This window comes from Cajanus cajan, chromosome 1, assembly GCF_000230855.2.
Source record: "Cajanus cajan strain Asha chromosome 1, NIPB_CcT2T_4, whole genome shotgun sequence".
Classification (NCBI taxonomy): Eukaryota; Viridiplantae; Streptophyta; class Magnoliopsida; order Fabales; family Fabaceae; genus Cajanus; species Cajanus cajan.
Window position 1 is genome coordinate 31,520,394 of NC_138517.1, and position 18,837 is coordinate 31,539,230.

An 18,837-nucleotide genomic window follows, 5' to 3' on the forward strand; every position below is an offset into this window, starting at 1 on the left:
TAAGTTTATTTTAATAAAGGATACTTTTATATAAAAGTTTTTATATACCCAATAATATAATATTATAACAAAACATAAATGTGAGATCCCTTTTCTCCTTTTCTTTTCTCCCTTCACTCTCACTCACTCTCTTTTCCTTTTTGCTGGCTGATTCCTTGTTGTGACTTTGGATTGAAGGAGCTGAGTAGGTGTTTGTGCCTTCCGGAGCCGTGCCTTCCGGAGCTTCCCATTCCTTCTCTTTTCTCCTCCTTCTTCCTTCTCATCCCGGAGCTCGAAATTCTTGAACGGAGGTAAGGGAAGTTAGGTCTTCGTTGTTTCTGGTTGTGGATGAGTTCTAGAAGCTCATTAGATGTTTATTGATGGCTGATTCTTGGCTGTGATTGAAGAAAATCTTGTTTTCGGGGTTTCGGGGGTTTTTGAGAAATTTTGGGGAAATTCTTGATTTGTGGTTGCATGTACAAAAAGATGGTATTTCTGAGCTGTTGGATGAAAATGTGGTACTTTGAACCGTTTGCATGTGGATTTTCTGTTAATTTTTGCAGGTTTTGGGCAATTTTTGAACTTGGGGAAGTTGCTGTTGAGCTTCGCACTGGGCGCTGTTCTTCGCGCCGGGCGCGTGACCACCAGGGGGCTCCATTTAGGTAAGCCCGCCAGGCGCAAAGGTGTGTGCGCCGGGCGCGATATTAGTTGTGCCATATTGTGGGTTTTCTGGTGCTGCGCTGGGTGCCACCATTGTTGCGCTTTGCGCGGAAGCTCCTTGGGAGTCTCTGCCAAGTGGGCGCTGGGCGCAATTCGAATTGCGCCGGGCGCGAGACCTTGGTAGGTCTCTGCCTTCCCCACGCTGGGTGCGGGTTAGGCCACGCCGGGCGCGTGAGACTCCTTAGAGTCTCTGCCTGGGATGCGCTGGGCGCATTTGGGTATTGCGCCAGGCGCGTGAGAGCCTTGGGCTCTCTAGTTGGGGCACGTCGGGCGCGGGCACGCTTGCGTCGGGCGCGCTGGTCCCTGGTGCCCTCTGGTTGAGTCATGCCGGGCGTGACCATGAGTGCACCGGGCGCGTATGATGATGACGACTTATATGTTGATAGCTGTTAAGTTTTGCTGAAATTGTAGATAGATGTTGTTTAATGCTGAACTAAGCTGAAATTGATGATTATGCTGTGCTGACTAGATGATAATGCTGAGAATTGTTGTTAAGCTGTAATATATGTAAATTGCTGTGCTGAGCTGGGCTGGGATTGATGATTTTAAAATGCTGAATTATAGTATCACTGTACTATAGAATGTTGAGCTGAGTTGTGAGTAGTAAGTTGTGTTGAATACTACTTAGCTGTGCTGTATGCTGATTTGCTGGCTATGCTGTTTATTGCTGAACTGTATGTTGTGTATGGCCACTATTGTGGTGCTGTTCTAGCCGCTATGTCGGTGCTATTATTAGCCACTATTGTGGTGCTGTTATAGCTGCTAAGGTGGTGCTGTTATTGTCGCTATGCGATGTTGTTATAGCCACTAGTGTGGTGCTGCTATTGCTGCTATGCAGTGCTGATATTGCCGCTTTGCGGTGCTGATATTGTTGAATGTTGTGGTGTATTTTAAGCTGAATCGATGTGCTGATAGTTGTAGTTGTTTATCCTTCATATTTCACATATGTATGCTGATTCTTTTCACTAGCTTACCGTTTGTTGTTTCCATGTGGTTTGGACTGTGATGATCATACTGTGTATGGGAGCAGAGCATGGATAGGTTAGTGGCTGATGGTGAGTCTGAAGTTGGCAGACGGAGCTGATCATTTAGGATCTTTTGTTGTATTAGCTGCCTAGTGGAGTAGCCTTGATGTATTCTTGTACACTTTAACTCTATCCAGTTTTAGATCATGTATATGTATATATTCTAGATCCTATATGTATACACTTGTTCCTTTTCTGTGTGGTGTTTCTAGTGTGCTGTGCCGGGTGTAGTGACCAGCTGGGTCGTTATAATAAAAATATTTAATTCATGAAAATCCTGGATGAATATTCCCAAGAATCTTTTTAAGTAACCAAACATATTTTAGTTATTCCCAAGAATTGTGATTACGAGAATTTGTAATTTTCAAGAATCATGATTTTTGAGTATGACAGTATTTATTTAGATAATCTTTTTAGGTTATTTTGGCACATACTTAACTACCATTTTGGTCCCTAATGATGTGTCATACACTATTCATCAAGATAGGTTGACACGTGGCGCTATGTGGCTGCTAACATGACACATAACATGATGGAGTAGCATAGACCAAGAGCCATGGCTAGGAGGATACACGAAGACTTGGCTAGTTTAGAGCCCAATGGGCTTGGTGGGTCCAAGTTGCTTTTCACATGGGCCATACTTTGAGATCTTAATTATACACTATTTGTATGTATTGTATTAGTATAGGTTTCTTATATTTTGGTCTTGTATTTTGAACCACATAGATTAGAGTTTTTGGACCATATGGTTATTGGACATGTTTTAGCACTTAATGGGCCTTGGGTATTTTGGTATCCAATATTAGGCTCGTTTTGCTTTTTTTATTATTTCCTAGTGTTTAGGATAGTTTGACCATTGTATTTAGGCCATTAGAGTAGGATTTGAGAAGAAAAGCTTAAATAGGCAAAGTTAGCTAAATTGGATCACATTTAGGTGTAATTTAGGATGCATTTGGTGCACATGTGCTAACCTAAGGTTCCCAAGTAACCTCAAACTAACCCTAAATGCAACCTAAATGACATTGGGACCGCACATGGTCTTGCATGTGGCTGCCAAAGAATTTGAAATTCAAATTCCATTTGAATTTCAAAATTTTCGGCACCCAAATGTGTAGCAAGATGGGTGGTGCCAATGCTAGTTCTCACTGCCTATAAATTGAGCTTTCCTTCATTCTTTGTAGTCACTTTAAGATTAATATACAGAGCATTATGCAAAAGTTGCAAATTCTCTCCATCTTGAAGTCCAATTAGGCGTGTAGAAACTAGGGTTCTTGGAAAGCTTCTAGGTTTAGTTCTTTGTGAGAAATCCTCTGTTCACTTGGCTTAGGTGCTTTAAGTTCCATTTTTTCTCACATCTAGCCTTTGTTCTTGATCCATTCAAGTCCAGAGATTCACTCAAGGAAGATCCAAGGAGCTTGGAGCAAGTTAATTAGAGAATTAGTCCACCTTTCTTTAGAATTTTCCATCATAATGTCCCAATTACAAGTTAACTAGCGATGTTAGCATTTGAGTGATAGCAGGGAGTAGAATGAGTAACGAAAAAAATTGAGGATTAATTTTTCATTTTTTGTGTTAGAGACTTCAATAATAAGGCTCCACAAAGTTGAAAACCAAAGTGGTAATTTGCTCTTAATTTTTTTTTTTCGAAGATTCTTGAGATTTATATACAATATATATAATTAATAAATATGTATTATTAAATAATGTGACAAAGAGGAGGGATTCGTTTATTTTAGGAGCAAATCTACTTAAACTTACTTTATTTAATAACTCATATTCTATATCAAATTTTAACGATCCAACTGTTGAATTTAAAGTTCTTCAAGTCTGCAAATTTTTTAAAAAATTGAAAATCATTTAATATTTTGTTTCATTAATTCAAATTGACGGATAATCATAAAAAAAATTTATATGTTGATTTGAATTAATAAAACAAAGTATCAAATAATTTTTAATTTTTTTTAAAAGTTTGCAAATATGATCTATACATTAAGAACTTTAAATTCAATGGTTAGATCGTTAGAATTTGATATAAAATATAATTTATTAAACAAAATAAATTTAAGTAAACTTATTCCTGAAGTAAAAGAATTTATCTTCATATAACAAATAAATATATGTGTTGACATAAACAAGGCATTAAAACACGTTAACTATAATATCAACCGAAAGAATAAATAAATGTTTCATCATTTTGCAATTTACCCAACCACTTTATGATAATATATATAGAGTTAATCATTTATACACTACTAGTGTAAAATTTTTTTTACACTAGCAACCAATTATATCTTTTAATTGTGTCATGACACTGTTAAAAGTAAATGCGTTTATAGTGACATTGGTTGCTAGTGTAAACAAACTTTACACTGGTAGTGTATAAGTGATTAACTTATATATATATATATATATATATATATATATATATTAATTAAAGAATTATGGGGGAAAAGAGAGCTTACAGTGATTTTGATGATGCAATTCCTGATATTTTAGCAGATTTTTTCAAAGCATCTCTCTATATTTGCACTATGTTCTTAGATTTTGTGTTATGTGAGCAAATTCATTTTTGTATAAGATTGATGTCTTACATGTGTGGGTTCCACTTTGTAGAAAATAGGGATTACAATCTGTCTATATTTGTCTTTGCATTCAAGTATTTTCCCAACTTCTTCTAAACACCAACGCGAAGAAGCATAGTGATGTGAAAATATGATCAATGAAATGAATGATCCTTCAATTGCTGCAACAAGTGATGGCCATATTTCTTCTCCCTTCTGAAGCTTATAATCAACAAAAGCATTTATCTTCTTTCTTTTAAAGAATTTATTTATTTATTTATTTATTTTTTATCATTACCTCCATTCTAACATTTAATAGTGTGAAAGTCCTTGTTTTCAAAATATTGGACAAAATGTGCCTATTTTTAGTGTATTGGGAAATCGGGAGTTGAGCACTGACTTCTCAATGTAATTTTTTAATTATTTTTTTACTTTTAATTTATAAAATATATTTTAATATAATAAATATATTTTAAAATATGAAAATATAAATTAAAATAAAATATATTATTATATTAATTAAATTATTTAAATATATAATTTTTTTAAAAAAATATTAAAAATATTTCTTTTGTTTGATTGAAAAGAAAATAAAAGGAAATAAAGAAGAGAGGAATTGAGTTTAATGACATTCTTGCAACAATCTTTTTTACATTACTTCATGATTTATATGAATTATACTTGAAATAAAAAAAAAAACATTAACCATTTAATTTCATTATGCATCAGAATTTTTAAAATAAAAAAATTAAAAAGAAAAATCAAAAATCAAAAACCCTAAACTAAAGAAAAAGAAGCTAACAGGTATAAAAAGAAAATGGTGAAAACATGAGATTAACATTAACCTCGAATATGTACGTATGACTTTCAATTTAAGAAGCAATTTCATTGACAAATTTACAATAGTGATGGATAAAGCAATTGCTTCTTTACCTTTACCACCCCAAAGTGAGAATCTGGTTCACATTCTTTTGAAATTGGATAATAAAGTTTGGAATAAATATAGAAAAGAATTATATTTTACTCCTCATCCAAGTAAAATAATATATTTTAATTTCAATTTAGTTTTATAAACCGGGTATTTTTAAAATTATTATTTCTTGTTTCATCAAAGACATGGCGCAACGTCATTTACTGACTATCTATTAAAATAACCCAACATTCTACTGTATTTAAATTTATAAACATATTAACTATCATATTAAACAATAAATATTACTGTCTATGTTAATAAACATAGTTGTCTTTTTATTACATACTTTTGATAAGGATTAGAATCTCCCATCAACAGATTAATAGCTTGTAGCGAATTAAAACACAAATAACATTACTATATTTAAATATATAAATATATTATCATATTAAACAAAAATATTATGATTTAAGATTTTTTATAATTAAATTGTTGACATGAAATATCCAATTACTTTGTCTGTGACTAATTACTGCAAAAAAAAAAAAAAACCTGACTGGACACAAAAATACTTCAATAATCAAGAGGCCTTTTAGGTAATGACTAAAAAGCAAAACCGTGAGAGTTTAAGCCCAAAGCGGATAATATCTCATCATTGTAGAATATATTTGTGTAATAAGAAATAATACTCATAAAATATCCCCTCAGACAAATAATCAATAAAATAACGCTAGCAAATTTAAATGAATAAATCTGGTTTAATTCCTTTTAAAATCATCTAATAAAGTTAGAAATAAATATATTAATTATCCAAGCAAAACATTATATTTTATTTTTTTAATTTCTTTATCAACTTGGTATTTTTAAATAGCAACAGTCAACAGATATTTCTGTGTCATTTCTTGTAACTCGAAATTAACATTTTCAAGCACGAATCTAGGACTTTTCTTTCAATAACACCATAACATGGTTTTAACATGAATATTTTAATTGAAAAAAATAGTCAAGCAAATAATACTCCATGTGCAGCTATTACAGAGTCTCAAACACATACTTTCTCACAAATCTCAAAGTGAATAAAAGATCAACTTTGTGGTTGCAACCTGGCCATCAAATAGAATTATTTGCTCTCAACTTCCTACTAAGCATTTTATTGCCCATTTTCCTTCTCTGACACTACCTATGAGAATTTTGGGATGGTTTCTACAGCAAGTACAACTGATTGATTCCATGCAAGGACTTTGGATTCTGATAACCAAGAGATAGTGCACAACCTTCATGTGTTAGAGCTAAATGCATCATCCCTTCTGAAAAGGAAATTTTCACCAAACAAGAAAAAATGGAAACTGTTGAATAGATGATTTTGAATGCCTCAACTAAGTCTTTTGTCAAATCTTTATACCAAACCATATATCACATGAAAGAAATAGATAACACAAAAGAATATAGAGACAACAATATCATGCCAACTCGAAATCTGATTATTCAATGTTTTCATCTGAATAGTGTGTTTTGGAATATGGGATGAAGCCTAAAAAACATAGACAACTAGTGTAGAAAGTTATGTGTTAATTAATTTAATTTTTACATATTTAGTCCTCATCAATCATCACATTTTTATGATAATTTTTTCTCAATACTTAAAAAAATAAATATGGTACACTCAATAGTACCTTGTGACTAGTTTTTTAAACTAGCAATTAATTTTACCTTTTCTTATGTACTTTGGGGTTGAGGAAGTCAAGGTAGGGGAGCATTTGTCTCGCCTAAACCTTGGACAAATTAAAAAGTTTACAACATAAAGACACAGTATCAATACGAGGCAATGGAAGAATTAATATTCAAAATATGCTAGAGTCAAGGAAAAGTGATACTACTTGAGAAATTATATGATCTTCATTAGTTGCTAAAGATGATGCAGAAGGAAAATATTGATAACACCAAAGCAAGACCAAAACTTTCAGTTTCAGAACAGAGTAATGCTATATAGTCTGAATTTATCATCTGAAATTTTTTCCAAACACAAAAGATTCAAGTCAGTGAACTTACACATTTGACTTTTCAAAAAAATTTAACGTTCGGAAGATATTTTGGAATTTAAATTCGGAGGATTTAGCATTTTTGTTCAGAATATATACCTTATCCTATAAATTTACAACCATGTAGAGCCACAATTGTAATGTGCATACTTGAAAATTAATTATCACAATCATTACTTCGTCCATGGTCATATTCCTTTTCAATAAGGGTTCTCCGTTGTTTTTAGTAGGCTTGCATATTGTTGTCTTTTGAGTAATAGTTACTTGTACTTACTTGCTTAAGAGCTTAGTAGGTTCAAATGTTAACTTTTTAATAACTTAATGTTGTAACCAAATAAGTTAATATAATATGAAATGACAGAGTCTTCTAAATCAAAGATTTGGTTGTAGACTGGAGGAAGGAAATACCTGAGATTATAGGAAGCACACAACCCAATTCCACGTGCTTAATGGAACTGAGACATTGACATTTGTTGAATGAAATTGTTATATGTCGAGCTGGTTATTGCACTGACCCCGAATCCTAGTACCATATCCGGCCGCATGACAGTAGTTTTTCTGAAGAGTGTGTGATATGTGTGTAACACTATTTGAGCTTGGATTTTAAAGCTTGTTTGATTTTGGGCTCTACTATTTAGGAAGTTAGAACATCTTCGATCGTACATCACACACACATGATTCGACTCAATTGTCCAACGACAATAATCTATGATCATTTCAACACTGTCCCTTTCACCTTCACCATCACCGTCACTTAAAGTGATTTTAACTGTAAGTTCATTTTCAATTGCTGTTCCTTCATAGTTACCAAGGACGAAGCCAAAAATGAAGTTAAGCATGGGAGAGGATGGAGTAGAAGAGAGATCAATAATTACATAATTATTTGTTCTCTTATACTCCAACCACTCTGGAACAAAGCTTCCAGGATACACATAAACAACTTTATTGTGATCTGCAAAATTCATCACACTGATTTGTGCATTCAACTGAATAGCAACTAGAGAATGTTGATCCAAGTTCAAGCAATTCCATAACAGAACTCGTGTCCTGTTTGCCCTTAATTGTTCAACAGATGTTGAAGGGAGCAATAACATTGTCTTCAACGATTTGCAATCTCTAGCGTTTATATTTTTCAAGGATAGGGGAAGCATTGGTAGAGTTTGAAGTGAACTGCAAGATTGGGCATCTAAAGTTTCAAGGGAAGGGGGAAGATTTGGTATGGTGTGAAGTGATTTGCAGTTTCTGAGTTTTAGAGTTTTAAGGTATGGGTGAAGCTTTGGTAGAGTTTGAAGTGATTCACAGTTTTCAGCATCTAAACATAAAAGGGTCTGGGGAAGCTCTGGAATACTTTGAAGTGACTTGCAATCTCTAAAATCTAGAGTTTTAAGTGATGGGGCAAGCTCTGGTATTGTTTCAAGCTCACGGCAACAGCTTAGGTTTAGATGTAGCAGTTGCGTAAGATTGTTGATGGATGAAGGTAACCTCTGAATGCCACTTTCTGTTAGATTTAGTGATTTAAGCTTTCTTTGATGTCCAAATGACGAGGGAAGTGCTTTCATTTGCTTTGTCCATGATAAGTCCAATTTTTCCATATTTTTTGATATAATTGAGAATTCAGTAAGATTCTTACAATAAACAAGGATGAGATAATTGAGGCTATGCATATGGGAATCACTTGAAAGTATGGTAAGGGATCCACAGTAACGAAGATTCAATTTCTCAAGTTTGGCTAGAGAGAAAATAGATGGATGCACAGTAGTCAATTCCCTCATGTACTATACATATAAATAATCTCCTTTTCCCACGTACCTGGATGAATAGGAACTCGGGCAGAATCTCCTCTTCTTTTTCTTAAACCGGGACCAGAACTAGGGCAGAACCTCCTCTATCTTCCTCCTCTTTTCTCTCCCTAGGCAGAACTTCCTCTACTGGATTTCTCTTCTTCTCTCTCCTTTTTTCCTTCCCCTTCTCTCTCTCTTTCTCCCTTTCTCTCTCTCTTCTTTCTCTCTCTAGGACCTCTTCTCCAAGTTATGAATTTCCTTCAGCCCCTAGCTATCCCCTATTTATAGGCAACCTGGGGTACCCGGAACGACCGTACTGAATTCGGAACGGCCCGTTCCGGATCCTTCGAATCTGTGCAAATTTTTGAACTGGAACGGCCCGTTCTAAAGTCGGAACGACCCGTTCCCAAAAAGCAGAACGACCCGTTCTAAAACCAGAACAGCCCGTTCTCAATCTCAGCAAAACGGCCTGTTCTCCTTCCGGAACGGCCCGTTCTAGGCCCGTTCCCAACTTAAAAATTTAGCTTATTTTTAATGCTCAGAACGGCCCGTCCCACTTTCGGAACAGCCCGTTCCGACTTACTCAAATACCCCTAATACCTTTATAAAATTACGAAAATGTCCTCAGTAATTACAAAAATGTCATTACTAATAAAAATATCCTTTTAAAGAAATTGGGGTGTTATAGACGCCACCTTTGAAGAACATGATCCAAGGAGTCAAGGTGTCCTCACATTGATCAACCAATCCATCAATGCTAGTAAGGATGTCATCCGATCCAACTGTTGAATTTAAAGTTTTTAATGCATAGATCAATTCTGTAAATGTTTTAAAAAATTAAAAACCATTTAATATTTCGTTTCATTAATTTAAATTGATGGCTAATCATAAATATATTTTATATGTTGATTTGAATTAATGAAACGAAGTATCAAATAATTTTTAATTTTTTTAAAAGTTTACAGATATGATCCACTTTAAATTCAACAGTTAGATTGCTAAAATTTGATATATAGAATATAATTTATTAAAAAAAATAAGTTTAAGTAATCTTACCCTTGCAACAGACGAATCCCTCCTCCTCATATGACAAATAAATATAAGTGTTGACATAAACAAGACATTAAAACACGTTAACTATAATATCAACCAAAAGAATAAATAAATGTTGCTTCATTTGCAATTTAACCAACCATGTTATGATAATATTTTAGCAGATTTTTTCAAAGCATCTCTCTATATTTGCACTATGCTCTTAGATTTGGTGTTATGTGAGCAAATTCATTTTTGTATGTCTAAGATTGATGTCTTACATGTGTGGGTTCCACTTTGTGGAAAATAGGGATTACAATGTGCCTATATTTGTCTTTGCATTCAAGTATTTTCACAACTTCTTCTAAACACCAACGCGAAGAAGCATAGTGATGTGAAAATATGATCAATGAAATGAAAGATCCTTTCAATTGCTGCAACAAGTGATGGCCATATTTCTTCTCCCTTCTGAAGCTATAATCAACAAAAGCATTTATCTTCTTTCTTTAAAAGGTTTTTTTTTTATTATTTCTTTTATTTTTTACCATTACATCCATTCTAACATTTAATAATGTGAAAGTCCTTGTCTTCAAAATATTGGACAAAATGTCCCTATTTTTAGTGCATTGAGTTGTCAGGTAATTTTTTAATTAATTTTTTTATTTTTAATTTATAAAATATATTTTTAATATAATAAATATATTTTAAAATATGAAAATATAAATTAAAATAAAATATATTATTATATTAATTAAATTATTTAAACATGTAATATTTTTTAAAAATATTTAAAATATTTCTTTTGTTTGATTGAAAAGAAAATAAAAGGAAAAAAAAAGAAGAAGAGAGGAATTGAGTTTAATGACATTCTTGCAACAATCTTTTTCTCCTACATTACTTCATGATTTATATGAATTATACATGAAATAAAAAAAAAACATTAATTAACCATTTAATTTTATTATGCATCATAATTTTAAAATAAAAGAATTAAAAAGAAAAATCAAAAATCAAAAACCCTAAACTAAAGAAAAAGAAGCTAGCAGGTATAAAAAGAAAATGGTGACAACATGCGATTAACATTAACCTCGAATATGTACGTATGACTTTCAATTTAAGAAACAATTTCATTGACAAATTTACAATAGTGATGGATAAAGCAATTGCTTCTTTACCTTTACCACCCCAAAGTGAGAATCTGGTTCACATTCTTTTGAAATTGGATAATAAAGTTTGGAATAAATATAGCAAAGAATTATATTTTACTCCTCATCCAAGTAAAATAATATATTTTAATTTCAATTTAGTTTTATAAATCGGATATTTTTAAAATTATTATTTGTTGTTTCATCAAAGACATGGCGCAACGTCATTTACCGACTATCTATTAAAATATTAACCCAACATTCTACTGTATTTAAATTTATAAACATATTAATTATCATATTAAACAATAAATATTACTGTCTATGTTAATAAACATAATTGTCTTTTTATTACATACTTTTGACAAGGATTAGAATCTCCCATCAACAGATTAATAGCTTGTAGCGAATTAAAACACAGATAACATTACTATATTTAAATATATAAATATATTATCATATTAAACAAAAATATTATGATTTAAGATTTTTTTATAATTAAATTGTTGACACGAAATATCCAATTATTTGTCTGTGATTAATTACTGCCAAAAAAAAAAAAAACCTGACTGGACACCTTTAAAAAAAACTAACCTCCCAATCATGCTTTTTATTAGTTAGTATGTATTAGCTTAAGTTGTGGTTTTCTCATTTTAAAATTGCATGCAAATTTTATTGGCATACAAACAAGTTTCACATCGATAAAATAATAAAAGAAATAACAACTTATATAATACAAAAATACTTCAATAATCAATAGGCCTTTTGAGTAATGGCTAAAAAGCAAAACCGTTTAAGCTCAAAGCGGACAATATCTTGTAGAGTATGTTTGTCTAATAACTTATAAAAAATAATACTCATAAATAACTAATAAAATAACCCCCAACAAATTTTAAAAGAATAAATCTGGTTTAATTTCTTTTAAAATTATCTAATAAAGTTTGAAATAAATATATTAATTATCCAAGCAAAACATTATATTTTATTTTTTAATTTCTTTATCAACTTGGTATATTTTTAAGGGAAATGTTATGGTACCCATGAAAATCGAAGGGTTTTAGTATATTAAATTATGTGAATAAATAAATTTTATAAAATAAATTCAAAATAACATAAATTTTAGATTAAAAATTTGTATAAAATGAATCAATAAAAAAGACTAATTAAAAAAAATCAAAGATCAATTTTCATAACAAATTTTGTTTATATATGAAAAAATTAAAAAATTAAAAACAAAAAATTATAATAATATTATTAAAACATTAAAATAAAAAATAAATAATACAACTGAAAAACTAATTTATACTATAAATTAAAAAAAATATCACCAAAGAAAAACTAAAACATATTAACAAAATATTAATATTAAACTTTTTAATTATAATAGATGCTACATTAAGATATAAATTAAAAAATATAAAAATAATACAAAGATATAGAAAATTTTATACAGATAAATAATTAAAAATATTAAATAAAAATAAAAATAAAACAAGTAATTACAATAAATAAAAATAAATAAATAAAATAATTGTTCCAGTACCCTACAATTATAGTGAGTACCGTAAAATTTCTCTATTTTTAAATAACAACAGTCAACAGTTATTTCTGTGTGATTTCTTGTAACTCGAAATTAACATTTTCAAGCACGAATTTAGGACTTTTCTTTCAATAACACCATAGCATGGTTTTAACATGAATATTTTAATTGAAAAAAGTAGTGAAGCAAATAATACTCCACGTGCAGCTATTACAGAGACTCAAAAACATACTTTCACACAAATCTCAAAGTGAATAAAAGATCAACTTTAATTTGTGGTTGCAACCTGGCAATCAAATAGAATTATTTGCTCTCAACTTCCTACTAAGCATTTTATTGCCCATTTTCCTTCTCTGATACTACCTATGATAATTTTGGGATGGTTTCTGCAGCAAGTACAACTGATTGATTCCATGCAAGCACTTTGGATTCTGATAACCAAGAGATAGTGCACAACCTTCATGTGTTAGGGCTAAATGCATCATCCCTTCTGAAAAGGAAATTTTCACCAAACAAGAAAAAATGGAAACTGTTGAATATATGAATTTGAATGCCTCAACTAAGTCTTTTGTCAAATCTTTATACCAAACCATATCACATGAAAGAAATAGATAACACAAAAGAATATAGTGACAACAATATCATACCAACTCGAAATCTGATTATTCAATGTTTTCATCTGAATAGTGTGTTTCGAATATGGAATGAAGCCTAAAAAACATAGACAACTAGTGTAGAAAGTTCTGTTAATTAATTTAATTTTTACATATTTAGTCCTCATCAATCATCACATTTTTATGATAATTTTTTCTCAATACTTAAAAAATAAATATAGTACACTCAATAGTACCTTGTGACTAGTTTTTTTAAACTAGCAGTTAATTTTACCTTTTCTTATGTACTTTGGGGTCGAGGAAGTCAAGGTAGGGGGAGCATTTGTCTCGCCTAGACCTTGTACAACTTAAAAACTTTACAGCATAAAGACACAGTAACAGGTAATGGAAGAATTAATATTCAAAATATGTCATAATCAAGAAAAAGTGATACAACTTGAGAAATTATATGATCTTCATTAGCTGGTAAGGGAAGAATTAAAGGAAATAACTTATTTATTTGCTACAAAAATATTGATAACACCAAAGCAAGACCAAAACATTCAGTTTCAGAATAGAGTAATGCTGTATAGTCCAAATCCATCGTCTGAAATTTTTTCCAAACACAAAAGATTCAAGTCAGTGAACTTACACATTTGACTTTTCAAAAAATTTTAACGTTCGGAAGATATTTTGGAATTTAAATTCGGAGGATTTAGCATTTTTGTTCAGAATATATACCTTATCCTATAAATTTACAACCATGTAGAGCCACAATTGTAATGTGCATACTTGAAAATTAATTATCACAATCATTACTTCGTCCATGGTCATATTCCTTTTCAGTAAGGGTTCTCCGTAGTTTTTAGTAGGCTTGCATATTGTTGTCTTTTGAGTAATAGTTACTTGTACTTACTTGCTTAAGAGCTTAGTAGGTTCAAATGTTAACTTTTTAATAACTTAATGTTGTAACCAAATAAGTTAATATAATATGAAATGACAGAGTCTTCTAAATCAAAGATTTGGTTGTAGACTGGAGGAAGGAAATACCTGAGATTATAGGAAGCACACAACCCAATTCCACGTGCTTAATGGAACTGAGACATTGACATTTGTTGAATGAAATTGTTATATGTCGAGCTGGTTATTGCACTGACCCCGAATCCTAGTACCATATCCGGCCGCATGACAGTAGTTTTTCTGAAGAGTGTGTGATATGTGTGTAACACTATTTGAGCTTGGATTTTAAAGCTTGTTTGATTTTGGGCTCTACTATTTAGGAAGTTAGAACATCTTCGATCGTACATCACACACACATGATTCGACTCAATTGTCCAACGACAATAATCTATGATCATTTCAACACTGTCCCTTTCACCTTCACCATCACCGTCACTTAAAGTGATTTTAACTGTAAGTTCATTTTCAATTGCTGTTCCTTCATAGTTACCAAGGACGAAGCCAAAAATGAAGTTAAGCATGGGAGAGGATGGAGTAGAAGAGAGATCAATAATTACATAATTATTTGTTCTCTTATACTCCAACCACTCTGGAACAAAGCTTCCAGGATACACATAAACAACTTTATTGTGATCTGCAAAATTCATCACACTGATTTGTGCATTCAACTGAATAGCAACTAGAGAATGTTGATCCAAGTTCAAGCAATTCCATAACAGAACTCGTGTCCTGTTTGCCCTTAATTGTTCAACAGATGTTGAAGGGAGCAATAACATTGTCTTCAACGATTTGCAATCTCTAGCGTTTATATTTTTCAAGGATAGGGGAAGCATTGGTAGAGTTTGAAGTGAACTGCAAGATTGGGCATCTAAAGTTTCAAGGGAAGGGGGAAGATTTGGTATGGTGTGAAGTGATTTGCAGTTTCTGAGTTTTAGAGTTTTAAGGTATGGGTGAAGCTTTGGTAGAGTTTGAAGTGATTCACAGTTTTCAGCATCTAAACATAAAAGGGTCTGGGGAAGCTCTGGAATACTTTGAAGTGACTTGCAATCTCTAAAATCTAGAGTTTTAAGTGATGGGGCAAGCTCTGGTATTGTTTCAAGCTCACGGCAACAGCTTAGGTTTAGATGTAGCAGTTGCGTAAGATTGTTGATGGATGAAGGTAACCTCTGAATGCCACTTTCTGTTAGATTTAGTGATTTAAGCTTTCTTTGATGTCCAAATGACGAGGGAAGTGCTTTCATTTGCTTTGTCCATGATAAGTCCAATTTTTCCATATTTTTTGATATAATTGAGAATTCAGTAAGATTCTTACAATAAACAAGGATGAGATAATTGAGGCTATGCATATGGGAATCACTTGAAAGTATGGTAAGGGATCCACAGTAACGAAGATTCAATTTCTCAAGTTTGGCTAGAGAGAAAATAGATGGATGCACAGTAGTCAACCTATAACAAAAAGAGAGATCCAATACTTCAAGATTTATGGCTTTAGATAAATCTGGCAGCTCCTTTAACTCATAAGAATGCTCGAGGTAAACACCTTTTAAACTCACCAGGTTCTGTAATAAAACAGAGATATCAAATGCACTAAATTAGTTAATTTGGTCTCAACGATGCAACAATAAAATTATAACAGTGAGATACTTATTTACCTTCACTCCATCCCAAAGTTTTTCCATTTTGCTCACTTGTAATTTCAATATTACTAGTTTTTCGGCATAAAAGTTTTGTGGCAAGGATTTTAAAGGGTAACAATCCCAAGAAAGAAATCTTAATTCAGTTGCCAAAAATAGAGGTCCTTCACCAAGTTGATTTTCGAAACCATATGCATCTAATTCGCTTGAAATTTCCAGAAATTTTAGTATGCTCATCTTAGCAAATATGTGAGGCCTTAACTTTAGTCCCCTAACTGTTGTCAACTGAATTCGTATGCTTCTAATGGCCTCAGTAACCTGCCATCAATGTTAAAGAAAATTTTTAACCATCACCAAAAAGCCACATTTCTCTAATAAAGAAAATTCATATGTCATTAAAAAGATATAATTAGTTAGGATTTAAACCTTGTCATTTTTCAGTACTTCATAAATGTCATTGGGATCCCATAATCGGCTGCGGCTTCCAGGGTCTTCAATAGACTCTTGACGAACAATCTCACATCCCATTTCTTGTAAACTATCATGCATAGACACAATATTATCCTCTGAGAAAGATATCAGAGCTTTGTCTTTCAACCTTTCTAGCCCAAAAATCACTGAATTATCACTTTTATCATCTTTCAGTAAAGATTTTAGATTATCTACATTTATCTTTGTAGACAATTTGAGAAAGAAACATGCAAGATCTAGAAAAATTTGTTTCTCTTTGCGATCTAGATCATCAAAACTGAGTTTCATTTTGTCGTAAACTTTCGTAGGAGGAATTTTTTCAAGTTTGGATAATTCACTTTCCCATACTTCCTTATTTTTTCCACAAAGAAGACGAGCTAAAACTTTAAGCACTAATGGAACACCTTTGGCATAATTGACCACCTTTTTTGATAGCTCATTGTACTCCTTGTGAAGATCACTTTTGTTAAAGGCATTCAAATTGAAAAACTGAAGTGCTTCACTGGGACTGAGTTCTGTAAGCCTATATATCTCATCAGCTTTGTTAGCATTAAGCACTTGCTCATCTCTTGTAGTTACAATTATTCTGCTACCTGATCCAAAATTATCAAGAGTTCCGAGTAAATTTTGTAGGTGATCCAAATCATTCACATCATCAAGAACAATAAACACTTTCATGCGACCAATTCTTCTTACAATATCATCAGGCAATGTGTCCAATGTATTAATTTTCACATCACCTTCTAACAATTCAGAAAAGATTTCATTCTTCAAAGGAAGTATTCCATGTTTGCTTGATTGTTCTCTTTCATTTGCTAAAAAATAACAGCCTTCATATTCATACAGTAACTTATTAAATACTTCTTCTGCGAGGTTGTCTTGCCAATACCGCCCATACCCCAAATTCCAATAAGACAAACGTCTTTTGGTTCTTTGTGTTTGCGTATCATTGATTCCACAATAGCAATTTTCTCATTAATTCCAACAAGTCCTTTTGAGTTAGCGTGTGGTTCAGCCAACTTTGACAACAAAATATTGACAATTTCTTTAATCAGTTCAGCTTCATTTCTATATGATACAAGCAAAAAGAGTTTGGTGTTAAAAATCAATGTAAAGTAAATAACGAGACTATGTCAGATCTATCTAGAAGACCAAAAATCTTTAAAGAAATTAACATTTAGAAATTGAAATATACAAAAATCTATTACATGGTAGTAATTTAACCACAAAATTCAATGGACAAGCAAAGCATCGTTGATCAATCAGAATTCTAGCATAACAGTATTGGCTAAAATAAAACCAGTAGCAGAGGTAATGACTGAAAAGCATATAACTAATTTAAGAAATAAAGGTAATATCATCTTGCAATTTAACCAATCATGTTATGATAATAAGCATATAAACTATATTAGAACAAGAAAACATAGAACATTTATGGGAAAAAAACATCTTACTGAAATTTTGATGAGTCAATCCCAGACAAATCAGCAGACTTATTCAAAACACTTTTCCAGAGATGCACCTTGGTCTTATGTTTTCTTTCATGCTTAGCAAGCGCAGTTTTGTAACTCCCCAATTGATGTCGTACATGTGAGGGTTCTACATGGTAGAAAACAGGAATCACAATCCGTCCATGTTTCTCTTTGCATTCAAGTATTTTCACGAGTTCTTCTAAACACCAACGAGAAGAAGCATAGCCTGGTGAGAATATGATCAACAAAATGGATGACCCTTCAATTGCTTCAACAAGTTCTGACCATATTTCTTCTCCCTTCTTAAGATTTTTATCATCTACAAATGCATTTATTTTCTTCCTTTGAAAAGTGTCAATCAAATGGCTAAGAAACCCTGAACGAATGTCCTCACCCCTGAAGCTAACAAAAGCATCGTACTTCACTTGAGGAGTGTTGTTTTCTGACTCTAAGATGGGTTTTACATTTTCCTCAACTACACCACCTTTCAGTCTTCGAAACAACCGAAAGGCAAAGGAAAACAACAGACAAAAAAACAAACAAGAGCCAAAGAAATACAACATATTGGTTTTCCTAAACAATTCAGACACAAAGTATGGTGTTAGATCGCAACAAGTGCAGCCACAATTAATATAACTGCAAAGAAAAAGAAAGATTGAAATGAAATGGAAAAATCAGTTTATTATAAAAATGAAACTAACTTGATATGTCTAGAACAAGTCATATGTAAAAACATGAATACCAGCTTTTTTTTCCGGATAAGTATGCTCGACGGAGATCACAGGAAAACAGTCGTTGACCTTGAATATTAGTGTTCGAAGTAAACCTTTATCACGTATGTTTTGGAGTGTCACTCTACTGATCTTGCAGATTTAGAAGCAATTTCATGGAAAGTACCACAAATATACAATAATGAAGGAAAAACAATTGTATTTTAGCTTTACGTACAGCCGAGAACTGCAATATTATAAA

At 32.0% G+C, this 18,837-nt stretch overlaps 2 protein-coding genes across 6 annotated transcripts; both read right to left on the reverse strand.

Moving 5' to 3' along the window:
• Window positions 1–6,119: 6,119 nt before the first annotated feature.
• On the reverse strand, window positions 6,120–9,036 carry LOC145949372 (uncharacterized). Of its 3 annotated transcripts, XR_014427569.1 has the most exons (3): window positions 7,646–9,036; window positions 6,909–6,970; window positions 6,120–6,505 (listed from the first exon to the last, which is right to left on the reverse strand). XR_014427569.1 is itself a non-coding variant. In XM_083059157.1 (2 exons), exon 1 carries the CDS (start codon window positions 9,007–9,009, stop codon window positions 7,684–7,686), a length of 1,326 nt encoding a protein of 441 aa, XP_082915283.1. In that variant the 5' UTR covers window positions 9,010–9,036; the 3' UTR covers window positions 6,120–6,505; window positions 7,646–7,683. The 3 variants fall into 3 exon arrangements, 2 of the variants coding, with proteins under 2 accessions (XP_082915283.1, XP_082915289.1); XM_083059157.1 differs by lacking the exon at window positions 6,909–6,970; XM_083059163.1 differs by lacking the exons at window positions 6,120–6,505; window positions 6,909–6,970 and adding an exon at window positions 7,031–7,202.
• Window positions 9,037–12,834: 3,798 nt separating this feature from the next.
• LOC109792247 (disease resistance-like protein DSC1) lies at window positions 12,835–17,988 on the reverse strand. 3 transcript variants are annotated; one of them, XR_014427568.1, is made up of 6 exons: window positions 17,848–17,988; window positions 16,349–17,461; window positions 15,941–16,240; window positions 14,379–15,847; window positions 13,624–13,935; window positions 12,835–13,225 (listed from the first exon to the last, which is right to left on the reverse strand). XR_014427568.1 is itself a non-coding variant. In XM_083059147.1 (5 exons), exons 2-4 carry the CDS (start codon window positions 17,069–17,071, stop codon window positions 14,417–14,419), a joined length of 2,454 nt encoding a protein of 817 aa, XP_082915273.1. In that variant the 5' UTR covers window positions 17,072–17,461; window positions 17,848–17,988; the 3' UTR covers window positions 12,835–13,225; window positions 14,379–14,416. The 3 variants fall into 3 exon arrangements, 2 of the variants coding, with proteins under 2 accessions (XP_082915273.1, XP_082915276.1); XM_083059147.1 differs by lacking the exon at window positions 13,624–13,935; XM_083059150.1 differs by having other exon boundaries at window positions 12,835–13,935.
• Between the last annotated feature and the right edge of the window lie 849 nt (window positions 17,989–18,837).